The sequence below is a fragment of the Xenopus tropicalis genome, chromosome 5 (genome assembly GCF_000004195.4).
Source record: "Xenopus tropicalis strain Nigerian chromosome 5, UCB_Xtro_10.0, whole genome shotgun sequence".
NCBI lineage: Eukaryota > Metazoa > Chordata > Amphibia > Anura > Pipidae > Xenopus > Xenopus tropicalis.
The window spans coordinates 85,700,280-85,720,561 of NC_030681.2; the positions used below are offsets into that span (position 1 = coordinate 85,700,280).

The following is a 20,282-nucleotide window of genomic DNA, read 5'->3' on the forward strand; positions in this document are numbered from 1 at the left end:
GCATTTTGGATTAAATGTCCCATACCTGTACAGTACTGGATTCTCTTTTAACCTCATAATATTCTGTTTTCTTGGTGTTTGTCTTTGCTTATGTTTCTTTCAGGTGAGGGTGGATACTGCTTATCTGCATGTTTTCTCTTCTAGATTTTTGTTTTTTTTTCTGTATTCTCTTCCTTCAGTAGTTTATTTCCCCTCTTTCTTAAGCAGCAAAGCCACAAAAATATTTAAAGAAGCAACAAGAGAATAAGGAATCAATTCTTACTAACAAAACTAAATGGAATATTGGCAAGACGCGTTTCTCAAGCTGCCATGCTGGTACAAACTTACTGTGTTTTTCAATGTATGATGCTAGTATATAATAAAGAGGTATTATTACAATATTTACAGTTATCAAAGGGACAGTTCATGTTTACCTTTTAATATGATGCAGTGACTATTTACAGTTGGTCTTTATTTTTATTTTTTGTGTTTTTTTTTTAGTTATTTAGCCCTTTGTATAGCATCTTTCCTGATTGTAAATTCAGCAGCTGTCTGGTTGCTAGGGTCCTGTTTTCTGCAGCAACCAAGCAGTTGTTTAAATGACTGGAATATGAATAAAGGGGGCCTGAATAAAGAGATTAATAGTAAAATGTAACGGTAAATTAATACAGTGGGTATAAAAAGTTTACACACCCCTGGTAAAATGTCAGGTTCCTGTGCTGTACAAAATTGAGATAAATCATTTCAGAACTTTTTCCACCTTTAATGTGACCTATAAATTGTACCACTTGAAAAACAAACTGAAATCTTTTAGGTGAAGGGAAGAAAACCAAAAAAACTAAAATAATGTGGTTGCATACGTGTGCACACCCACTTCTAACTGGGGATGTAGCTGTGTTCAGAATTAAGCAATCACATTCAAAATCATGTTATATAGGAGTCAGCATACACCTGCCATCATTTAAAGTGCCTCTGATTAACCCCAAATAAAGTTCAGCTGCTCTAGTTGGTCTTTCCTGACATTTTTGTAGTCGCATCCCATAGCAAAAGCCATGGTCCACAGAGAGCTTCCAAAGCATCAGAGGGATCTCATTGTTAAAAGATATCAGTCAGGAGAAGGGTTCAAAAGTATTATCAAGGCATTAGATATACCATGGAACACAGTGAAGACAGTCATCATCAAGTGGAAAAAATATGGCGCAACAGTGACATTACCAAGAACTGGACGTCCCTCCAAAATTTATGAAAAGACGAGAAGAAAACTGGTCAGGGAGGCTACCAAGAGGCTTACAGCAACATTTAAGGATCTGCAGGAATATCTGGCAAGTACTGGCTGTGTGGTACATGTGACAACAATCTCCCGTATTCTTCATATGTCTGGGCTATGGGGTAGAGTGGCAAGACAAAAGCCTTTTCTTACAAAGAAAAACATCCAAGCCAGGCTACATTTTGCAAAAACACATCTGAAGTCTCCCAAAAGCATGTGGGAAATGTTGTTATGGTCTGATGAAACCAAGTGTCACGATCAGTATCCCAGAACCCAGAACAGACTCCAAGGACCCGGTCTCGGCTCACGCTTCTGCCTATAACCGCCGCCTTTTACGTCGGGAGGAGCCCTTCGCTACTCGGATGCCGCCAGGACTTGTTGTGAGAGACCCGAGGAGAGAGTTCTGAGCAGGCACGGGAACCAATTGTATGACAGGAAGGTGGGGGAACACAAGCGTAGTCAGGACGGGCCGGGGTCAGCAACAATCGGGCAATGCAGTACAATGTCAGGATCCAGTAGAATAGTCGGTCAGGCAATGGTCGGTCCAGGCAGCAGGCAAGGTCAATACAGGCAGCAAACAAGAGAAGGTCGGGTACAGGCTAAGGTCAAAACACAGCAGGAACACCAGAGAAACACACCCAGGAACTTACAGGAAGCAGAACCTACGTTGGGCAATGATTTCAAGCTAGAAGCACCTTAAATATTTGAATTTGGCGCAATCGTGACGTCATATGCACGCGCCGAGCGTAGATGCGCATGCGTAGAGGCGCCGGACGCGAGCGCGCAAGCGCACAAGGCAGCGGCCTTACAGGGCCGCACGTCGCGCGTGCCCGCGCCTAGGGAGAACCGGCGGGCGTCCCCGCAACGGAGGAGGCGGCGGCAGGCGTCCCCGCCGCCCCACTAGACCACCAGGTACCCTTACACCAAGGTTAAACTTTTTGCCCATAATTTCAAAAAATTGGCGCAAAAACAATGCTGCACATCACCAAAAGAACACCATACCCACAGTGAAGCATGGTGGTGGCAGCATCATGCTTTGGGGCTGTTTTTCTTCAGCTGGAACTGGGGCCTTAGTTAAGATAGAGGGAATTATGAACAGTTCCAAATACCAGTCAATATTGGCACAAAACCTTCAGGCTTCTGTTAGAAAGCTGAACATGAGGAGGAACTTTATCTTTCAGCATGACAATGACCCAAAGCATACATCCAAATCGACAAAGGAGAAGAAGAAGAAGATTAAAGTTTTGGAATGGCCCAGCCAGAGCCCAGACCTGAATCCGATTGAAAATCTGTGGGGTGATCTGAAGAGGGCTGTGCACAGGAGATGCCCTTGCAATCTGACAGATTTGGATTGTTTCTGCAAAGAAGAGTGGGCAAATCTTGCAAAGTCAAAATGTGCCATGCTGATAGACTCAGACCCAAAAAGACTGAGTGCTGTAATAAAATCAGAAGGTGCTTCAACAAAGTATTAGTTTAAGGGTGTTCACACTTATGCAACCACATTATTTTAGTTTTTTTTGGTTTTCTTCCCTCCACCTAAAAGATTTCAGTTTGTTTTTCAATTGTGTGGTGCAGTTTATAGGTCACATTAAAAGTGGAAAAATTTCTGAAATTATTTATCTTTGTCTCATTTTTGTACAGCACAGGAACCTGACATTTTATCAGGGGTGTGTAGAATTTTTATATCCACGGTAATAAGCTTGAAATAGTTTTTCAGCTGCTGAATTTGCATTGGCGAGCTGGAAAGAAAACGTTCTTCTAGTATCTTAGTGCTAAAACATTGCACCAATTAAACAACACAAAACAAAGCACATACTAATGCATGGGATGATTATTGTAAATGTAAATCTGTATTGTTTAATGATATAAAGTACTTAAGGAAAATGTGATCTATATGGATTTTTAAACGGTTATTAACTTTTGTGCTTGCTTTTAAAATTGTAAATGTGAAAAGTGTAATGATGATGTGTTTTCCAGTTTTAATTACAAAACAGTAGTTATGCTGTCCTTTTGACTTTGACCTCACTGGTCCAAGATCCTGTTTGGAAATCCATCATTTATCTTCGTGCAGGACTCTGCATTTTTAATTAAGAAACCTTAGCAAGGCAAAGGAAACGACTCTATAACAGTTTTAAAAAAAAATTCAAAAAATGGTATATTGCAGAAAACCGCTGAGCATTATTTAAATATTCATGGAAGTGAAATAGAAGTATTGGAAAATGGGTGAGGAATAATTAGTTGGGATATTTTACTTATGAACTTGGTCATTTTGTAGTTGTTTGCTAGACTAATCAGCTGATTTTCTTATTTGTCCCTTTCCACTTTCATACAATATCCTGCTGTCCTGCATACCTTTCCAATAGTACTAGAACCAAAGCCCTCTAGTTTGTCTCTCAACAGGACGCTGGATAAATGTTTAAAGTTGGAAAAATATTACAAGTCAAAAAAGGAGGCTAATATAAGTTTACAAGATGATTCATGTTCTTCTGACAGCACTGAAAGTCCTGATGGTAAAATATTTTAACATTGCAGTATATGAAATTATTAAAGAAATCTTAAAGTAAAAGTAACACTAAAAATTTTTAACTAAAAAATCTATTCTACCCTCCCCCAATAATTGCCATATCCTACAAACCATTTATTATTTTGAATGCTGTGGTACAAAAAAGAAAGGCGATACGGCGATGCAGGGGAAGCGTCTACTATGCAGATCGAGCCTAGTCTTCCTTCTGTATAGGAAGGAGTCAGGCTAGACTTGATCAATTGATCACCGCATAGTGGACGCTTCCCCTGATACTTCACCTGCATCACCGTATCGCCTTTCTTCAAATGACCGGAAGCCAAGTTTTAACAGGTATTTTGTACTACAGCATTCAAAATAATAAATGCTTTGTAGGATAGGGCAATTATTGGGGCAGGGTAGAATAGATTTTTTTAGTTAAAAATATTTAGTGTTACTTTTCCTTTAAGTCTTAAAACTACAGCAATGTGCTAGATATTAATGTTTATATATGTGAATAATATACACCCTGCTGTAAAATGGATATTATAAGTCTCTGAGGGATTCCATGACCATATAAAGACACAAGGCCAAAGATCGAGTACTTCTATACCGGTCATGGAACTCTGAGGTGACTTCCGATATCCTCATATTTTACAAGGTGGGGTATTTTATTTATTATTTTATTTATTATTTATTATAATACGCAAGTTTCAGTGAGTTGTGTGACAGAAATTAAATCACTAAGCACTAAGTATATTCAAATCCAACTGATAGATATGCTACCATCAATATTCAAAATACTAAGAAGAATATAGAGCTTAAAGTCTAAGTAAAAAGCAAGATAAACTGAAACAATTACTGGTCAGCAATTCTTCACCTCAAATGTAATCTGTAGAGATACTTGAGCATTCCATCTTGTATTGAATTACAACTGTCACAAATTAAAATCAGCTTTTTTTCTACTGGAAAATTTTACATCTTGCTAATATTTCTTCCTCTGCCTCTTTAGAATTGCTTTCTACATCTCGAAGCTTTATAAAATCAAAGAGAACATCCCACCCAATTAAAGAAGAGGAGGAGGAAATCGAATATATTGAAGAAATTCAGTCAAATCATGACCGTGTGTCTGCGTCAATTGATAGAGACAGCCTAGATGTTGATGGTAAAAAGCTTTCATTATTTACTATTAAAGGAACAAAACAAGAGTGTTTATATGCATTTCAATAATATACCTTTACCTAGCAAAAGAAAAAATAATGAACTCTTTGGAAACAGTACTGAACTGTAAGGGTAATGTGTCACTGAGAAATTAGTCGCCCACGATAGATCTCTGCTGCCATGAGCGAGTAATCTCTCTGAAATGCCTTTCCTCTGGTTTGCCTGAGGTAGCAGAGATCTGTCGCATGCGACTAATCTCTTTGTGGGACATTAGACTTACTGTACTGTAAATAACTTGCTGTGTAGCCATGGGGGCATGCATTCTTTCAAACTGAACAGTACAAAAATGTAGCACCGTGTGTCGGATGGATATCTGGCTAAAAATTAGGCAGATATCTATTGAATAGGTTTAAATGTTCTGTCATGCGAAGACAACAGTGGCTTGTTGATTCAGTCGTTGACCAAAATTTCTCCCTTGGCCTGCATTATGATTTGATAGCTGTATCAGCCTGATTTGGCCTGGCGCATTGGTGACCAACCACTTGTTTGGCCTGTAGATTAGCAGGGGTCAAATCTCAATTAATACCGTAATTGATAATTAGGTCTGAGCTACATGCTAACTATTATGTAGGGAAATATAACAATACCTTTCTTTGCTATAGTCTGTGAAAGCCTTATGTTCTGTTATGTTGGAAAAATCATTAAAAACTTGACCACGCTTTTGCTTTGGTATTAAGTCCTCACACGGATATATCGCAGAGCCATATTTTGCAGTAATAAAAGATTTTTGGGAGGTTATGTACAAGATACTATATTAGAACATAAGCAAAAGTCAAGATATGCAGGTTCACCTCACTACTGACGTACATAAGGGTATTCAGCGGTGGTTACTTCTTCTCCTATCTGTTACCAGGTCACTGGATCCTTTTACTGTTTTCCAAAATGTTATTTAAAGCAAAAAATTACCACTTGAGTCCAGACAGTTCTCAGCCTGTAGATATAAGTTTACAATTTTTTTTCTGTACTTTTTTTTTATTTTGCTGCAGCAGTTGCTTATAACACTGCAGGGAGGTGCGACTATGTGAGATTGGTGTGTGTAAAAATATGTTAACAATTAGCTTACTAATTATATTATATAGCGAGTGACCCATGCAATTGTTAATTTTCTCTCTGAGAAAGCAGCTTTGTTACTGAGGTGTAAAAGATATAGTACAAAGGTTTAATAAGGGTATCAATCTACACAACTTAAATTTCTTTATGTAATGTGGACTTGGATGAGCTAAGCTATTGACTAAGCTGCTTGCTCACTGCCATGGAGACGTCAGGTTGAACAGCTGCAGAAAACAGTACCTGACCCATTTAACCCCTGGTCGGGGATTGATCTGTGGCTTGGAATGCTACTATATCATAATCTGTAGCTCAGCTTTAAACCAGATAAGGGTTTTTTTTTACTCCATGGGCATAAAACAATGATTAAAATAATGTGGCTTGCTAAAATGTTCTCTACAGTGGTACTTTTCTCTAAAAATATGTTTCTTCCTAAATTGGGTTTATTTTTAAACCCCTTTAGAATCTGTTGTTGCATCTGGACCAAATCAAACTGTTCTTGGAGTTGGACTGGACACTTTAGAAGAACAAGAAGAAAAAGAGCGTTTTTTTGCTAGATTTGAAAATGGAGCCTCATCTACAATTGATTATTCTAAATTAAACAAAGAACTGGATTCTACTGATTCATCCAAGCTTACAGCTTTAATATGGTATAAGTTACTAAATGTTTTAGAATCATATTATAACAATTACAGTATCTATGAAGTAGCTACCAACAGTAGTGTCACAATAGCTACTTCTGTTACTAATAAATGACACTGAAAATGACCCCAGATATTAGTGTTTACATAGATTTATAACTTTATAAACTAAGGGAACAGTGCATCCAATTACTATTAACTACTATTATTAGTATTAATATTATGAACTTATAAGGATGATTAGTAAATCAAGTAATTTACTGTCTGTGATTCACTTTGCAATTTTAATTGACCTTTCCCCAGATGTAGATGTCACATTTCCAGGCTGTCTTCTGCCTTTCTTTCCCCTTTCTTAAAGAAGAAGGAATCACTGGGGGGTGCCAAATGTTAGGCACCCCCCAGTGATTGTAATTGCTTACCTGAAACCCGATTGGCCTGGGGAGCGACCCTCTTTCTTTAGCAGTGATCCCTGGGCCCTTGCATGCGCAGTTAAGCGAAAAGGAACACACACTCACACGCTGGGTGTTTCAGGTAAGCGATTACATCCACTGGGGGGTTCCTAACATTTTGGCACCTCCCAGTGATTGTAACTTTCCTTCCTTATTATGTGAGGTGCTCCATATTATAGTTCCCTTCCCACCCATCCCACTCACTTGCATCACATGACATGTTAAAGCAGGTTGATGTATGATATGGTAGGGTCTGTTTTGTAAGGGCACACATAAATACCTTTGGAGCCCAGCCTGTATGTTTTTGAAAGGCAGATGGACTACCTGGAGGAAACCCTTTCAGGCTCTGTGATTATGCCCTGATCATAATCTAATCCAGCACTGCAAGGGAATAATACCCCACCATGCTGTCCTACATCTACTTCAAGTGTTAAATGCATGTAGCTGGTAGTAAATCTTGTTTTTATTTAACCAAAACTTGCCACAAAGTCAGGAATTCAAAAATAACTTCTTGGTTTGGGGGCACTGAAATCAACATCCAAGGGGTTGGTGAGCAACATGTTGCCCCCGAGCCACTGGTTGGGGATCACTGGTGTATGAGAACAGTGCATCATACAAGCCAGTACTTAAAGGAACAGTAACACCAAAAAATGAAAGTGTATAAAAGTAATAAGAATAAAATATACTGCTGCCCTGCACTGGTACAACTGGTGTGTATGCCCCAGAAATTTATATAAACAAAGCTGCTGTTTAGCAACGGGGGCAGCCATTCAAAGGAGAAAAGGCACAGGCACATAGGCGATAACAGATAAACACTATTGTATTCTAGAGAGGTCATCTGTTATCTGCTATGTAACCTGTGCCTTTTCTCCTTTTTTCCAACTTTAATGGCTGCCCCCATGGCTACACAGCAGCTTATTTATATAAACTATAGTAGTGTTACTGTTGCAAACACACAACTTTTACCAGTGCAGGGCAACAGTACATTATATTTTAATTACTTTAAAAAACTTTCATTTTTTGGTGTTACTGTTCCTTTAATGTTTCACTAAAAAATATCCAACAGCATATACTTTTAGAACAACTGTTTTATACATGAAATGTTTTATGTGATTTATTTATTTTTTTCTGTTTTGGTTGTAGTTTTCCTTTAAATGGCGAGAAATTGGCTAATTAAAATTTTTTGTTTATTTTATCTTTATTAAACAGCCATAACGAAGAACCAAAATCTGTACAAGATGATAAAAAGGGAGAACAAATAGATTGTTCAGGTAACAATTACTATATCTGTAAAATTTCCTGGCAAACAATAAATAAATAATATATGCAGGCAAGGAAATTATTTTGCCAGATTTAATGAAATAGTAAAAAAGGAGCAAAAGTATCCTTGTAGGACTGTCATGAACCAATTTTGCCCCTTAAACTGGGATCACCAATTTATTCTGATATAGATCAGTTCTACTAGAGTTATATAAAGATCTCTACTGACAAGGCAGAGGTGCCATGGGAAGGTTTGTATTATCAGTGACCCTGCAGCAGTGAATTAATAAGGTATAATAAGCCTGGCAAATGTATCTGTTTTTTTGTTTTTTTTTCAACAAATATCTCTGGTTGTTTCATCTTGTCTACCTATAGTTCTTACTATAAATTTTGTGGTTTAGATTAGCTGAAGTTAGAATTTATATATGTAACATAAGTACAAACATCCATAGAAGATGGATGGCCTCAAGCCAGTACCAAGACTGCCCATATTTTCTTTAAAGATATATTTTTGTTATTGTTTTAAATGTTAAAAACAATTAACAAACATAACATAGAAAAGTGTGGCAGACTAGACTACTACATATATTTAGATATTGGTAACTGTTGGACCGCTGCACTGGTTGTTTAATACAGCCCAGTGAAATAACTTGCCACACCTCAGAAAAATAAAAAGAAATACCATGATTGTGGTGATATGGTGTCACAGATCTGCAGACATAGCAGTTAAAGAATCTGGAGGATATTATTCAGTAAGTTGGGGAAAACAGACTCTCCAGTGGCATACCACCATGTATAAAGTGCTTCCTGGATTAAAGACCAGTATCTTATCCCATTGTTTTCCCCTGGCATGCTTTATTTATTGCAGTGTTTTTCAACCTTTTTTGGGCAAAGGCACACTTGTTTCATGAAAAAAATCACGAGGCACACCACCATTAGAAAATGTTAAAAAATTTAACTCTGTGCCCAGCAGCAGTGCCCCCCTAGTACATTGGTGCCAAGAGCAGTGCCCCCCTAGTACATTGGTGCCCAGCAGCAGTGCCCCCCTAGTACATTGGTGCCAAGAGCAGTGCCCCCCTAGTACACTGGTGCCCAGCAGCAGTGCCCCCCTAGTACATTGGTGCCAAGAGCAGTGCCCCCCTAGTACATTGGTGCCCAGCAGCAGTGCCCCCCTAGTACATTGGTGCCAAGAGCAGTGCCCCCCTAGTACATTGGTGCCCAGCAGCAGTGCCTCCCAGTACATTGGTGCCAAGAGCCAGCCCCCCTAGTACATTGGTGCCCAGCAGCAGTGCCCCCATAAGTCAGTGTGCCCCGTGGCCCCCCCTAATACATTGGTGCCCAGCAGCATTTTACTCTTCGGCGGCTTCAGCAGCATCTTCCCCTCACGCGCGCCGCCTCTGCACTTCTGCCTACACGCGACCGCACACAGGCCCTTTTATAACGTTGCGCCCCGTGCGTACTCACGTCACCCGCAACCAATGACAGGGCCCGGATTTTTTTTTTGAAAGTAAAAATTGCGGCCCTGCCTACGGCACACCAGGCAACATCTCGCGGCACACTAGTGTGCTGCGGAACAGCGGTTGAAAAACGCTGATTTATTGCTTCCTTGGTCAGAGTTGGCTATGAGCATTAATTTGTCAACAAATGTAAGCTTTCCTTCTGATTCAAAGTAAAAGTATTGGTATATGCAAACTTTCAGAAAAATGTAAAAAGAAATGAAATCCACAATAATCATTCCTTTTATATTGTATGTCTCTCTCATAAAAATGCTTTACTAGCCTACGATTGCTTTATATGTTACTCTGTATGTCCAGTGTATGAAACCCACTTATTGTACAGCGCTGCGGAATATGTTGGTGCTTTATAAATAAATGTTAATAATAATAATAATAATACAGGTACAGCTGCAGTACATGAGAGAATATTCTTTTGGTTTGCCTACTGCCCATGTGAGAGACCAAGAGCACACTGATATTAGTGGGTTGGAGCCTTTGGTAACCAGAGGGCCTGTTTATATCAGAAATACGTATTTGAAAGTGCTAACCTGCCTGCCTGATGTTAAAATGTAATATCACTGTTTACATCTTACTTAAATTAAATTTTAAGGCGAAATACCCTTTTTAATGTATAAAACATCCTTAGGTGTCCTCACGAACTGTTTGTGGCTTTTGTTTTCAATTTGCTATGTAAATATTATTTTATTGTGTTTCAGGAAGCTATAGTGAAGACTTTGAAGATGACAGGGATTCTGGCCATTATAAGAACAAAGAGGAAACAAATTTTGGCTTAAAAAAAGTAAGTTGACTATTGTATTGTGAGAAGAATAATCATAAAATCAGCTTCAGCAACATTTAGCCTAATGAATACACAGATACTTCAGTCTTTCTCTGCTGTGCTGAAATCTAACTACCATTAAAACCATGCTCATCATGCAGGCACATTTCTCTGCAGTCAGATGCTCAAAATATCCCAATAAAAGTATTTACGTCAACGTGCTCCTTGTACTTGTGTATATCTACAGACAGTGCAGCTGCCTTCCAGTTGCCTTCCATGCTGCTGTACTTAGAGACTTGGGAACCCTGTAGCTTCTGCCACCTCTGCCCAAATACTGACCGATAGCTTTAATTATGGCTTTGCAGGTATATAGTCAGACTCAAGCTCCTTAAACGGATAGCGAGCACAATACCATATGTTATGATGACTTACACTGACTTTTTAAAATGTTTTTTTTTCTTCTGCAAACTAGAAAGCGTAATTATAGTATAAGTTTATTTGTTGGTATGTATTGTTTTTTACAATGTGTGTTGCTTGTCCTTAGTTATGTATTCTTTCTTTCCAGGAAGAAGATAAACCTGGAATGTTGGCCAAAGGTAATTCTTCCTTACCTTTGTGCTATGGAGAGCTTATTTATTTGTATTTATAATAGTACTGAAACACGGCAGATGGGCAAGAATTTTTAAGTGTGAACATGTTTGAATTTCTGTTTTAGTAATGTTACTAGATTCATTGGATTCACCAATGGACACTCAAAAGAATTATCAGCAAGCAACAAGAACTCACATGTCACATGGGACCGGAGAGGTAATGGACACAGGTAAGCAGAATAAATTAATGGAGCTATTGTGACGCTTAGGAAACAGAAGACTGCATTTGTGACCATGTATGTGTCACTTACTTTGAGCATCTTCACAAAAGAAAATTTTCTATGCTCTAGGTTTTTTTTGTTTTCTTAATGTGGTGGGTAGAAATTTGATCAAGTCAGTCCAGATTGGTCATAGTACAAGCAATTTGCATTTGTTAAAGTTACTGATGTGAACAGTGTCAAAGAATTTTAAAATATTTAGCATTGTAAAATAATTGAAGATTAATGTCTTTATATTATTTATATTCTAAGGCTGATGCCACAAGGCAAGTCGAAAAAAGCTTGCAGAGAATACACCCCGTTACTCTACCTTGTACCTGAATGAATGAAATACGCTTGGGTGCAGGCACATGCAGCCGGTATCCGCCAAAAAACCCAAGACTTCATATCTTCGGCAGATATCGGCTACATGTGCCTACACCCGAGTGTATTTTATTCATTCCGGTGCAGGCACAGGTAGGAGCGTATGGCAGTATATTCGGCAAGTGATTTTCGGCTTGCCACAAATATATACGTCATACGCTCAGTGTGGCACCAGCCTAAGGGCAAAGGCAAACAGGGAGATTCCTAGCTTTAGGCTGATGCCAGACGTGGCGTAGGGCTGATATTTTCGGCAAGCGGAAAAACGCTTGGTGAAAATACAGCCCTACGCCTGCTACTTGTGCCTGCACCCGAATGAATGAGATACGCTCGGGTGCAGGCACATGTAGGCGATATATGTATGAAAACGCGAGATAATGCAAAGTCTCTCGCTGAAAATATCAGCCCTACGCCACGTCTGGCATCAGCCTAACAGCAGTGGCTGGATTTTGGCCTAATTGGTAACCAGTCTAATTGCCTGTGCAAGTCAGGTGATTAACACTCAGAAACGCATCAGTAAGGCTGATGCCACACGTGGCGTTTTTACGCTGCATATTTTCTCAGCCTAAAAACGCCGCACAAAGCACACAGGCCCTGACTATGGCGTTTTTCAGCCTAGTACTGGTGACGTAGCAAATCCCATTTCCCATGGTGCTAATAGTGCGAAATAGTAAAAACCGCAGCGTATTTCCGCTAGGTCTGGCAGCTGCCTTTGTGTATACGTAGGAATAGGTTGCTGTGCAAATAACGGCGTATTTCGGGAAACGCTTGAAAAATCCATGGTAAGGCGTTTTCTAGCGTATTTACGCATCATCTATGGATGATGATATTGTGCGTTTTTCAGCCGCCGAGAGAATTAGAAAATACGCAGCGTAAAAACACCACGTGTGGCATCAGCCTAAGCTCCTTGTGCCATCGCCTTAACTAGATTTTGTAAGGAGGATCCCTGGAATAGCTGCATGTTTTGTTTACACAATCATTTTAATCCTACAGGGACAGAAAGTCATTTACATCTGACAAGCTCAACTGTGTGGTTGTAAATGGCCCTCAAGGGTTTTATTACCTCTTTTCTATTGGACTGGGGTGATCAGAATTATTTTGGGATATTATGAGAGGGAGTAGCCTTAAACATAAACCTGTTGACTGAAGATATATATACACTGATTGATTAATTTTTCAGACCTTTTAGCAGTGGTTCATGTATCACTCAATCTACCACCATAAATGTAACATTATTTGCTTGCATGCCACATATATTCAGTGTTCTCATAAAATGATCTGTCTGTGTGTGTGTGTGTGTATGTGTATGTATATATATATATATATATATATATATATATATATAATTTATTTATGCTTTGTCCTTAGTTGTTTCCAATGCATACAGTAATAGTGATGTTGAAGCATTGCAAATAGCATACAACCGTATACAGTCAATGGAAGATACTGACGAACACAGAAGTGATAAGGCAATAGAACATACAAACACAATCCTTGAAGATATCCCAAACTCAAATGAAAAAAGCCTCAAAAAATTATCCACTGCTGAGTCAGGTATGTGGTACAGTGACCTAATTTCCCTTACACATTTCTTGCCTTTGCTTCACTTTATATAAGATCTTCTCCTATGACTTAGAGTAAGTTTCTGGTCCAACACCTTCAGGCAATATGGTGTAAATGAGTATCTCTTTGATTCAGAGGGTGTATTTAGAAATACAGCAAGTTAAAACTACTGTAGATTTGTGAAAGAAAATGATGCAGTTAAAAAAGTAACTAAATATACAGACACATGCAAGCATTTTACTACTACAAGTGTTGTCCAATACATAGGGCTCTTCAAGTTCTGTGAATGTTTATAGCAATTCATATACTATATGTATGCAGTATTTCTTAATCAAATAACGTATAATACAAATGTCTAGATATACCCACAATGGATGAATTGATGCAGCCTATTAGAGGGAAAACACCCAGCGAGCTTGACTATGATGTAAATTCTTTATGGTAAGTTTATGATAAATAACTTAATTTCTTTTTTCCTGTCTGTAGTAATGTACTTGAATTAGTATCCACTACATAACTTTCATCTGATTCTTGCACAATGCCTTAGTGATCTATTCCCTATTCACCTTTGTTATGGGAATCCGTTGCTCAGAACAATCTGTTGCTTGATCTTGTCTTGCCTTCCCTAGATCATCAGAAGCTGTACAATTAGTTTAACTACAAGACATAGGCAACACTCTTTCAATGCCTAAACATTTCACAGCAGGCACAGTATTGTCCCCCTCAGCATTTTGCCCTTTAGGCTAAGGACCCACAGAGCTTTTCAGTCACCAGCGATAGATCTCTGCTATTGCAGGCGACTAACCGCTCTGAAATGCCTTTCCACCGGCAACAGTAGGAGTTGTTTCCTTCTGCAGGCAACATTGCACGACTTTGGAAAACCGAAGCGATGCAAAGAACTTTCCACCGGCTGCTGCTATTGTTGCTGGTGGAAAGGCATTTCGGAGCAGTTAGTGACCTGCGATAGCAGAGGTCTGTCTCTATATAATAACAAGTGACTAGTGATATGGAGTCTTGAGAGGTGAATGCAATAAGAAATGTGCCGGTCATAGGCAAAAAAAAATGTTTTTTGTAAATGTCTGCCTGGCTTTTAACTATATGCAGGGCAGCTTCTTTCATCTCCAGAAAAGTTTCTACACTTCAAGCACAGAGATGGAGAGTAAAAACATACCTGCAGATGAAAGAAATTGCAAAATGTGCATGTTCTGGCAAATTTCATAAGATCTGAGCCTAATCTTCATTTAGAGACATCTGTTGGTTATCTTTGGTACTGAATGGTTTTGAGTTACTCTGAATATTACTCTGAAGGTGATATGAGACCACATTGTTTAGTACCATCTGTTGGTTAGATATCTTCCTTTAAATAAATATGAAAGTAGGCAATTTCTCTTTGTCTATTAAACTAAAATAGCTCTTGTGCAGCTATACACAAAGTGAGTTATATCTGCAGCATATTTTATGATTTTCACACTCAACTGTTTCCTGAACGATCAAGGAACTTGGACATGGACATTAGCTATTTCTCTAAAGTTCTGGTGCTCTGTTCTGAGCATTGCCTGGCTTAAACAAAATGAGTGACAAGGTAAAGAAGGTTTTAAAGGGGGGTCTTTGAATGCTAGAATGGTTTTTGCACTGAGAATTTGTAATCAATGTAATTCCTAACACCACCTTGTCCACTATTAATACAATTTTTTTTTAAAACAAGGTAAATTTACTGATTTTCATGTAACAAAATTTTGTTGATATGTTTGTGAGCAGATAATGGGGACACGTTGAAAATTCTTGTGTATATGTTTATAGTGGCTCCTTATAAACAAGATATGTATTATTTTCCATTAGCCGCTTGAAGACAGATTACAATACACACCAGTACACAGCTAATATGGTTCAAGATAAAGATAAGTTACACAATATTCTACAATGGAATGCTGAAAAAATGCTAGAGAAAAGTTTGAGTTCAGACAGTGAAATCCAATTTATAAACAGCAGAGATCCACTGACTCTCAAAAACTCAGTTGGAGAAGAAAGATTGGGTCATCAGGCTTATACCATTCATCAAGATGAAAGAAATAGCCATGTAAGTTCTGTCTCTCATTCTTTAGAATGTAAAGCATCCTGATTTTTGTTTAGTGTGAAATGCTAATTGTTTGTACACATCATTTTTGGGGAAAATTAGCTGTAGTAGGCATGTAAGCACAGTATCCACATCAGGCAAAAACACAGGTGGTTTATTTAGGGCAAATTCTTCCCAACATAAAGCTTACAGGAACACAGTTCATCAAGAAACAGTTCAGCAAACTTGTTCAAAACTTGTCCCATCCCCTTTCTGGGACTCTCACTTTTAGGGTAACTTCCACACTCTGGATCCTTTTTGGGGTTTCTCACCATCCCCAGTTTTGCACATCCACGGTGACTCTCACACTCGTGAACACTCTGGCTTCACCTTAAAGCTAATGCCACACTGGTGTATTCTTGGCAAGCCGGAAAACACTTGTCAAGAATACACCCCGCTACTCTACATTTACCCTACCTTGTGCCTGCACCCGAATGAATGAAATACACTCGGGTGCAGGCACGTGTAGCCGTTGTCCGCCAAAAAACGGGAGACTTTGTATCTTTGGCGGATAACGGCTACATGTGCCTGCACCTGAGCATATTTCATTCATTTGGGTGCAGACACAGGTAGGAGCGCATGACTGTATATTCGGCAAGTGATTTTCGGCTTGCCGGAAATACACGCCATACATTCAGTGTGGCATAAGCCACACTCTTGCTGACTCTTCTCAGCTCTCACACCTGGTCACAGCTCCCTCTGCTCCTTGCAGCGGCAGGAGGCACCCCCAGCCCCTCTGGGAGTTCCTAACACAGGCAGCCTTCCTGCCCTGTGCCCCGCTCTGAGAGACCTTTTCTCTGGGTGACCCTTCACTTGGGTATTTATCACTTCTCTAGGTGACTCTCCACTTGGTCATGGCTCTCTGTGCTTCTTGCAGTGGCAGGCGGCACCCCCAGCTCCTCTGGGAGTTCCTAACACAGGCAGGCAACCTTTCTGCCCTGTGCCCTGCTCTGAGAGTAAACCCCTCTCTGTGAGTAACCCACTAATCACCAATGCTGTGTAATCCCACAGCTCTTTTATTTGCTGCTCATCTGCAGTTTAAAGGAGAAGGAAAGGCTAAGTCACTTGGGGGTGCCAAAATGTTAGGCACCCCAAAGTGACTTTAATCGCTTACCTTTTACCATGGACTGGTGCCCCTGTTAGGAGAAAACCGCACCAGCCCACGGTACCTTCTTCCTTCTCTGCCTAACATTTTGGCACCCCCAAGTGACTTAGCCTTTCCTTCTCCTTTAATCAAGCAGCTACCTACAGCTGGCCAGCTAAAAATACTAACTGGAGTACAAAATGGGGAACCTGTCCTACTAACCCTCCATTTACTGCAAGACTAACTTATCTGGCTTTTCCTAAGCCGCTTCCATGAGCATTAGCTGCTGCAAAACCAGGCATTATCCCTGGTGCTACATGTTTCCCATCTTTTACACTGGTGGAAAATACACCAAATAGTGTTTTTATTCCTTGTATCTCTCACAGTAGCTAGATTAAACATTTCATAGAGCTAACTGTAAAAAGGCAATGGTATAGTTTACGCTTTGCCAAAGAACTGGTTGTGAGTGTCGTTTTCATATTGCACGTTTATGAGCTAATTATGAAAAAAAAAATTATTTCATACATTTTATAAATTGTCTGTAATCCATATCTTTCTAATAGGACTTGTTGAATCTTGATCATAATGTAAATACTTTTGCCAATGTGCCTGGCCTCAAACTGAATAAGGACAAGAGTCCTACATCACTTCCAAAAAGACCTCAGAATCTGTATGCACATGTTCGAAGCTCTGGATATGGGAAAAGCAGCACACGATTAAAAGCACCTGCACTTGCTTTGAAATTCAATTCAGGAGAATTACCTGTTGAAAGAAAAGATACATCACCTAATAGAAAACATAAAGGTACTGTAAAGGTTTTAATTTTTTCTCAGTGTAATAAAACTCTTCATGGAAAACCAGATTTTACAAAATGTTTTGTCCCTTTCTCTCTACTGCAACTGCTAGGCTGCTCATGCATGCTCTCATCCTATCCCGACTTGACTACAGTAACCTGCCACTAACCGGCCTCCCTAACTCCCAACTATCCCCCCTACAGTCTATATTAAATACTGCTGCCAGAATTCTCCTCCACTCATCCAGGAGAGTTCAGGCCCTTCCCCTGCTAAAGTCCTTATCGTGGCTTCCCATTAAACAAAGAATATCTTACAAACTCCTTCTCTTAACCTTCAAAGCCCCCCATTCCTCTGTGCCTCTCTACATCTCTTCTGTTGTGTCTCCATACGTTCCTGGCCGACTCCTTTGTTCCTCGCAGAGCAAGTGCTTGGTTGCGCCCCCCACTACTACTGCTGTTTCCAGCCTTAAACCTTTCTGCCTTGCTGCCTCTTACATTTGGAATGCCCTCTCTGAGTTCCTCCAGAGAGAATTCTTCCTCAGTTTTATTAAAACTAAACTTAAAGACTACCTCTTAGAGCACTTGCACAGCACCTGATCTGGGAACTAGCACTTACCGTGTATACTCGAGTATAAGCCGATCCGAATATAAGCCGAGTTACCTAATTTTACCTAAAAAAACTGGAAAAACGTATTGACTCGAGTATAAGCCCCTCAATTTCATCGACCAACCAACGACCGTATTGCATGTAGTTTGAGTACACTCTTGATAAATACAGATGAGAGGACATATCTGAATGAGCCTAGATACCCTACATGTAGCATTTGACACTATCTCCATCTTTGCTATTGGAAGTGTGGGACCTAGGTGGAGGCAGGAGTTTAGGGGACCTACATAAATAGCAATTTCAATATATATGTTTATAGGTAAAACAAATCACATTCTGGACGTTTTTTGATGGACAGCTGTGAGGCCCAGGAACATCTTGTTATGGATTCTGCTAATCAGCACCTAATAAACATGTCTCGCTTACCACAAACATTTGAGCAAACCCTTAGCACACACGATTCTGCATTAGAATAAAGTACGTACGACAACGAATTTGAGGGCAACGCATCCCTTAACGGCTCACTGTAACACCAGGGTACATTTCCACAGCTGTAAAGAGCGTGTGCCTGCCAATCCTACACTGCCCCCACAACTATCATTCCACTTCATGGCAAGCGATTTTCAAGCTACAGGTTTGAAACCAATGCCCATATTTGCTGACTATGTTTGCTACGCGCTTACAGTTCAGCGCCATCTAGTGGCCGCAAAGCAATAGCACCAAGACGCCTCTCGGTTGCGTCACGCTAAGCCGCGGGCCCTGCTGCTGTGGCAGCAGACTTTTATTCTACACATCTTTAGGCTAGAAGGCCGAGAAAGGGTGTGTGGTGCAGCGATCAACTCGTCTGTTACGGAAAGGCAATCACTAGCGGCCGAGAGGGCGGGCACTGCAGCTCATTACCCGGGCAGTGAGACGTTACGGGGTGAAGGAATATCACGCATGCGCGGTATGTGACCTCATGCGACTTTAACCATTTGGGTCTGGCGGAGGCGGGCGCCACACAATGGAGTCGGACGGGTGGGTTAGTAGAAATCGCGGAAGGAAGCTTTCACATATTGGTTATACCGTATATACCCGAGTATAAGCCGAGGGTCACTTTTTAAGCACATATTTAGGGCTGAAAAACTCTGCTTATACTCGAGTATATACGGTATATTGTAGTGTCACCTACTGTGTCCTACAGCACTTATATTTGCCTATTTGTGTCTGTAAGTTACCCTCCCATCTAGATTGTAAGCTCTATCCTCTTGTGTCTTTGACTCTTAATTTATTGCAACTGTATCTTGTATTTATTGTTATACTTTGTATTTATCTATTATTATCTTAATAACCCCCTGTTTGTATAAATGTAGCCTCCATTGAAGGCTATGGCCCTTTTCCTTTTTTCAAAGCTAAACCTGGTGAAAAATGTTGCTCATCACTAATGTTAAAACTTACATAATGAACATTAAAGGAATAGTAACACCAAAAAATTAAAGTGTATAAAAATAATTAATATACTATGTTCTATTGCCCTGCACTGGTAAAAGTTGTGTGTTTGCTTCATAAACACTACTACAGTTTATATAAATACCCTGTTGTGTAGCCATGGGGGCAGCCATTTAAATTGAAAAAAGGAGAAAAGGCACAGGTTACTAAGCAGATAACAGATAAGTAGCATAGATTCCCATTGTATTCTACACAGTTATCTGTTATCTTCTTATGTAACCTGTGCCTTTTCTCCTTTTTTCAATTTAAATGGCTGCCCCCATGGCTACACAACAGCTATTTCTATTAACTACAGTAGTCTTTCTGAAGCAAACACACAACTTTTACCAGTGCAGGGCAACAGTACATTATATTTTAATTATTTTAAAACATTTTTATTTTTTAGTGTTACTGTTCCTTTAATGTTCATTACAAACAAGACACTAGGGGGCACATTTACAAAGGCACGAATGCTCCTAGCATATTTTCGCCGATTTTTTCGGTGTCTGGACGACTTTTTCGTACGCCGCACGACTTTTTCGGACGTTTCCACGAAAAAATCGGAAAGGTTTTACCACTGTTTACAATTGTTCGGTACGAAAATTTCGTGACTTTCGGATCGCCAATGCGATATTTTCGTGACTAATACGATTTTTTCGTAAGCATTTTCGTGATATTTGCGATCTTCAGACATTTTCGTTTCCGATCCGATTTTTTCCCATTCGTGATTCGGATTCGTGGATTAGTAAATGTGCCCCTAGGGCTCATTTTTAAAGACTGTGCAAATGT

At 39.7% G+C, this 20,282-nt stretch overlaps 1 protein-coding gene across 2 annotated transcripts in view; it reads left to right on the plus strand.

Annotated features, from left to right (window-relative positions):
- The window catches only part of cep162 (centrosomal protein 162kDa), a 49,761-nt gene that overhangs the window by 9,191 nt on the left and 20,288 nt on the right, over positions 1–20,282 (plus strand). For both annotated transcript variants that reach the window (XM_012963525.3, XM_031902363.1), the window contains exons 4-13: positions 4,759–4,911; positions 6,478–6,664; positions 8,314–8,375; positions 10,577–10,659; positions 11,204–11,234; positions 11,354–11,458; positions 13,235–13,420; positions 13,789–13,870; positions 15,269–15,506; positions 17,190–17,430. In XM_012963525.3, coding sequence (XP_012818979.2) covers positions 4,759–4,911; positions 6,478–6,664; positions 8,314–8,375; positions 10,577–10,659; positions 11,204–11,234; positions 11,354–11,458; positions 13,235–13,420; positions 13,789–13,870; positions 15,269–15,506; positions 17,190–17,430 — 1,368 coding nt within the window. The remainder of the gene's footprint in view (positions 1–4,758; positions 4,912–6,477; positions 6,665–8,313; positions 8,376–10,576; positions 10,660–11,203; positions 11,235–11,353; positions 11,459–13,234; positions 13,421–13,788; positions 13,871–15,268; positions 15,507–17,189; positions 17,431–20,282) is intronic.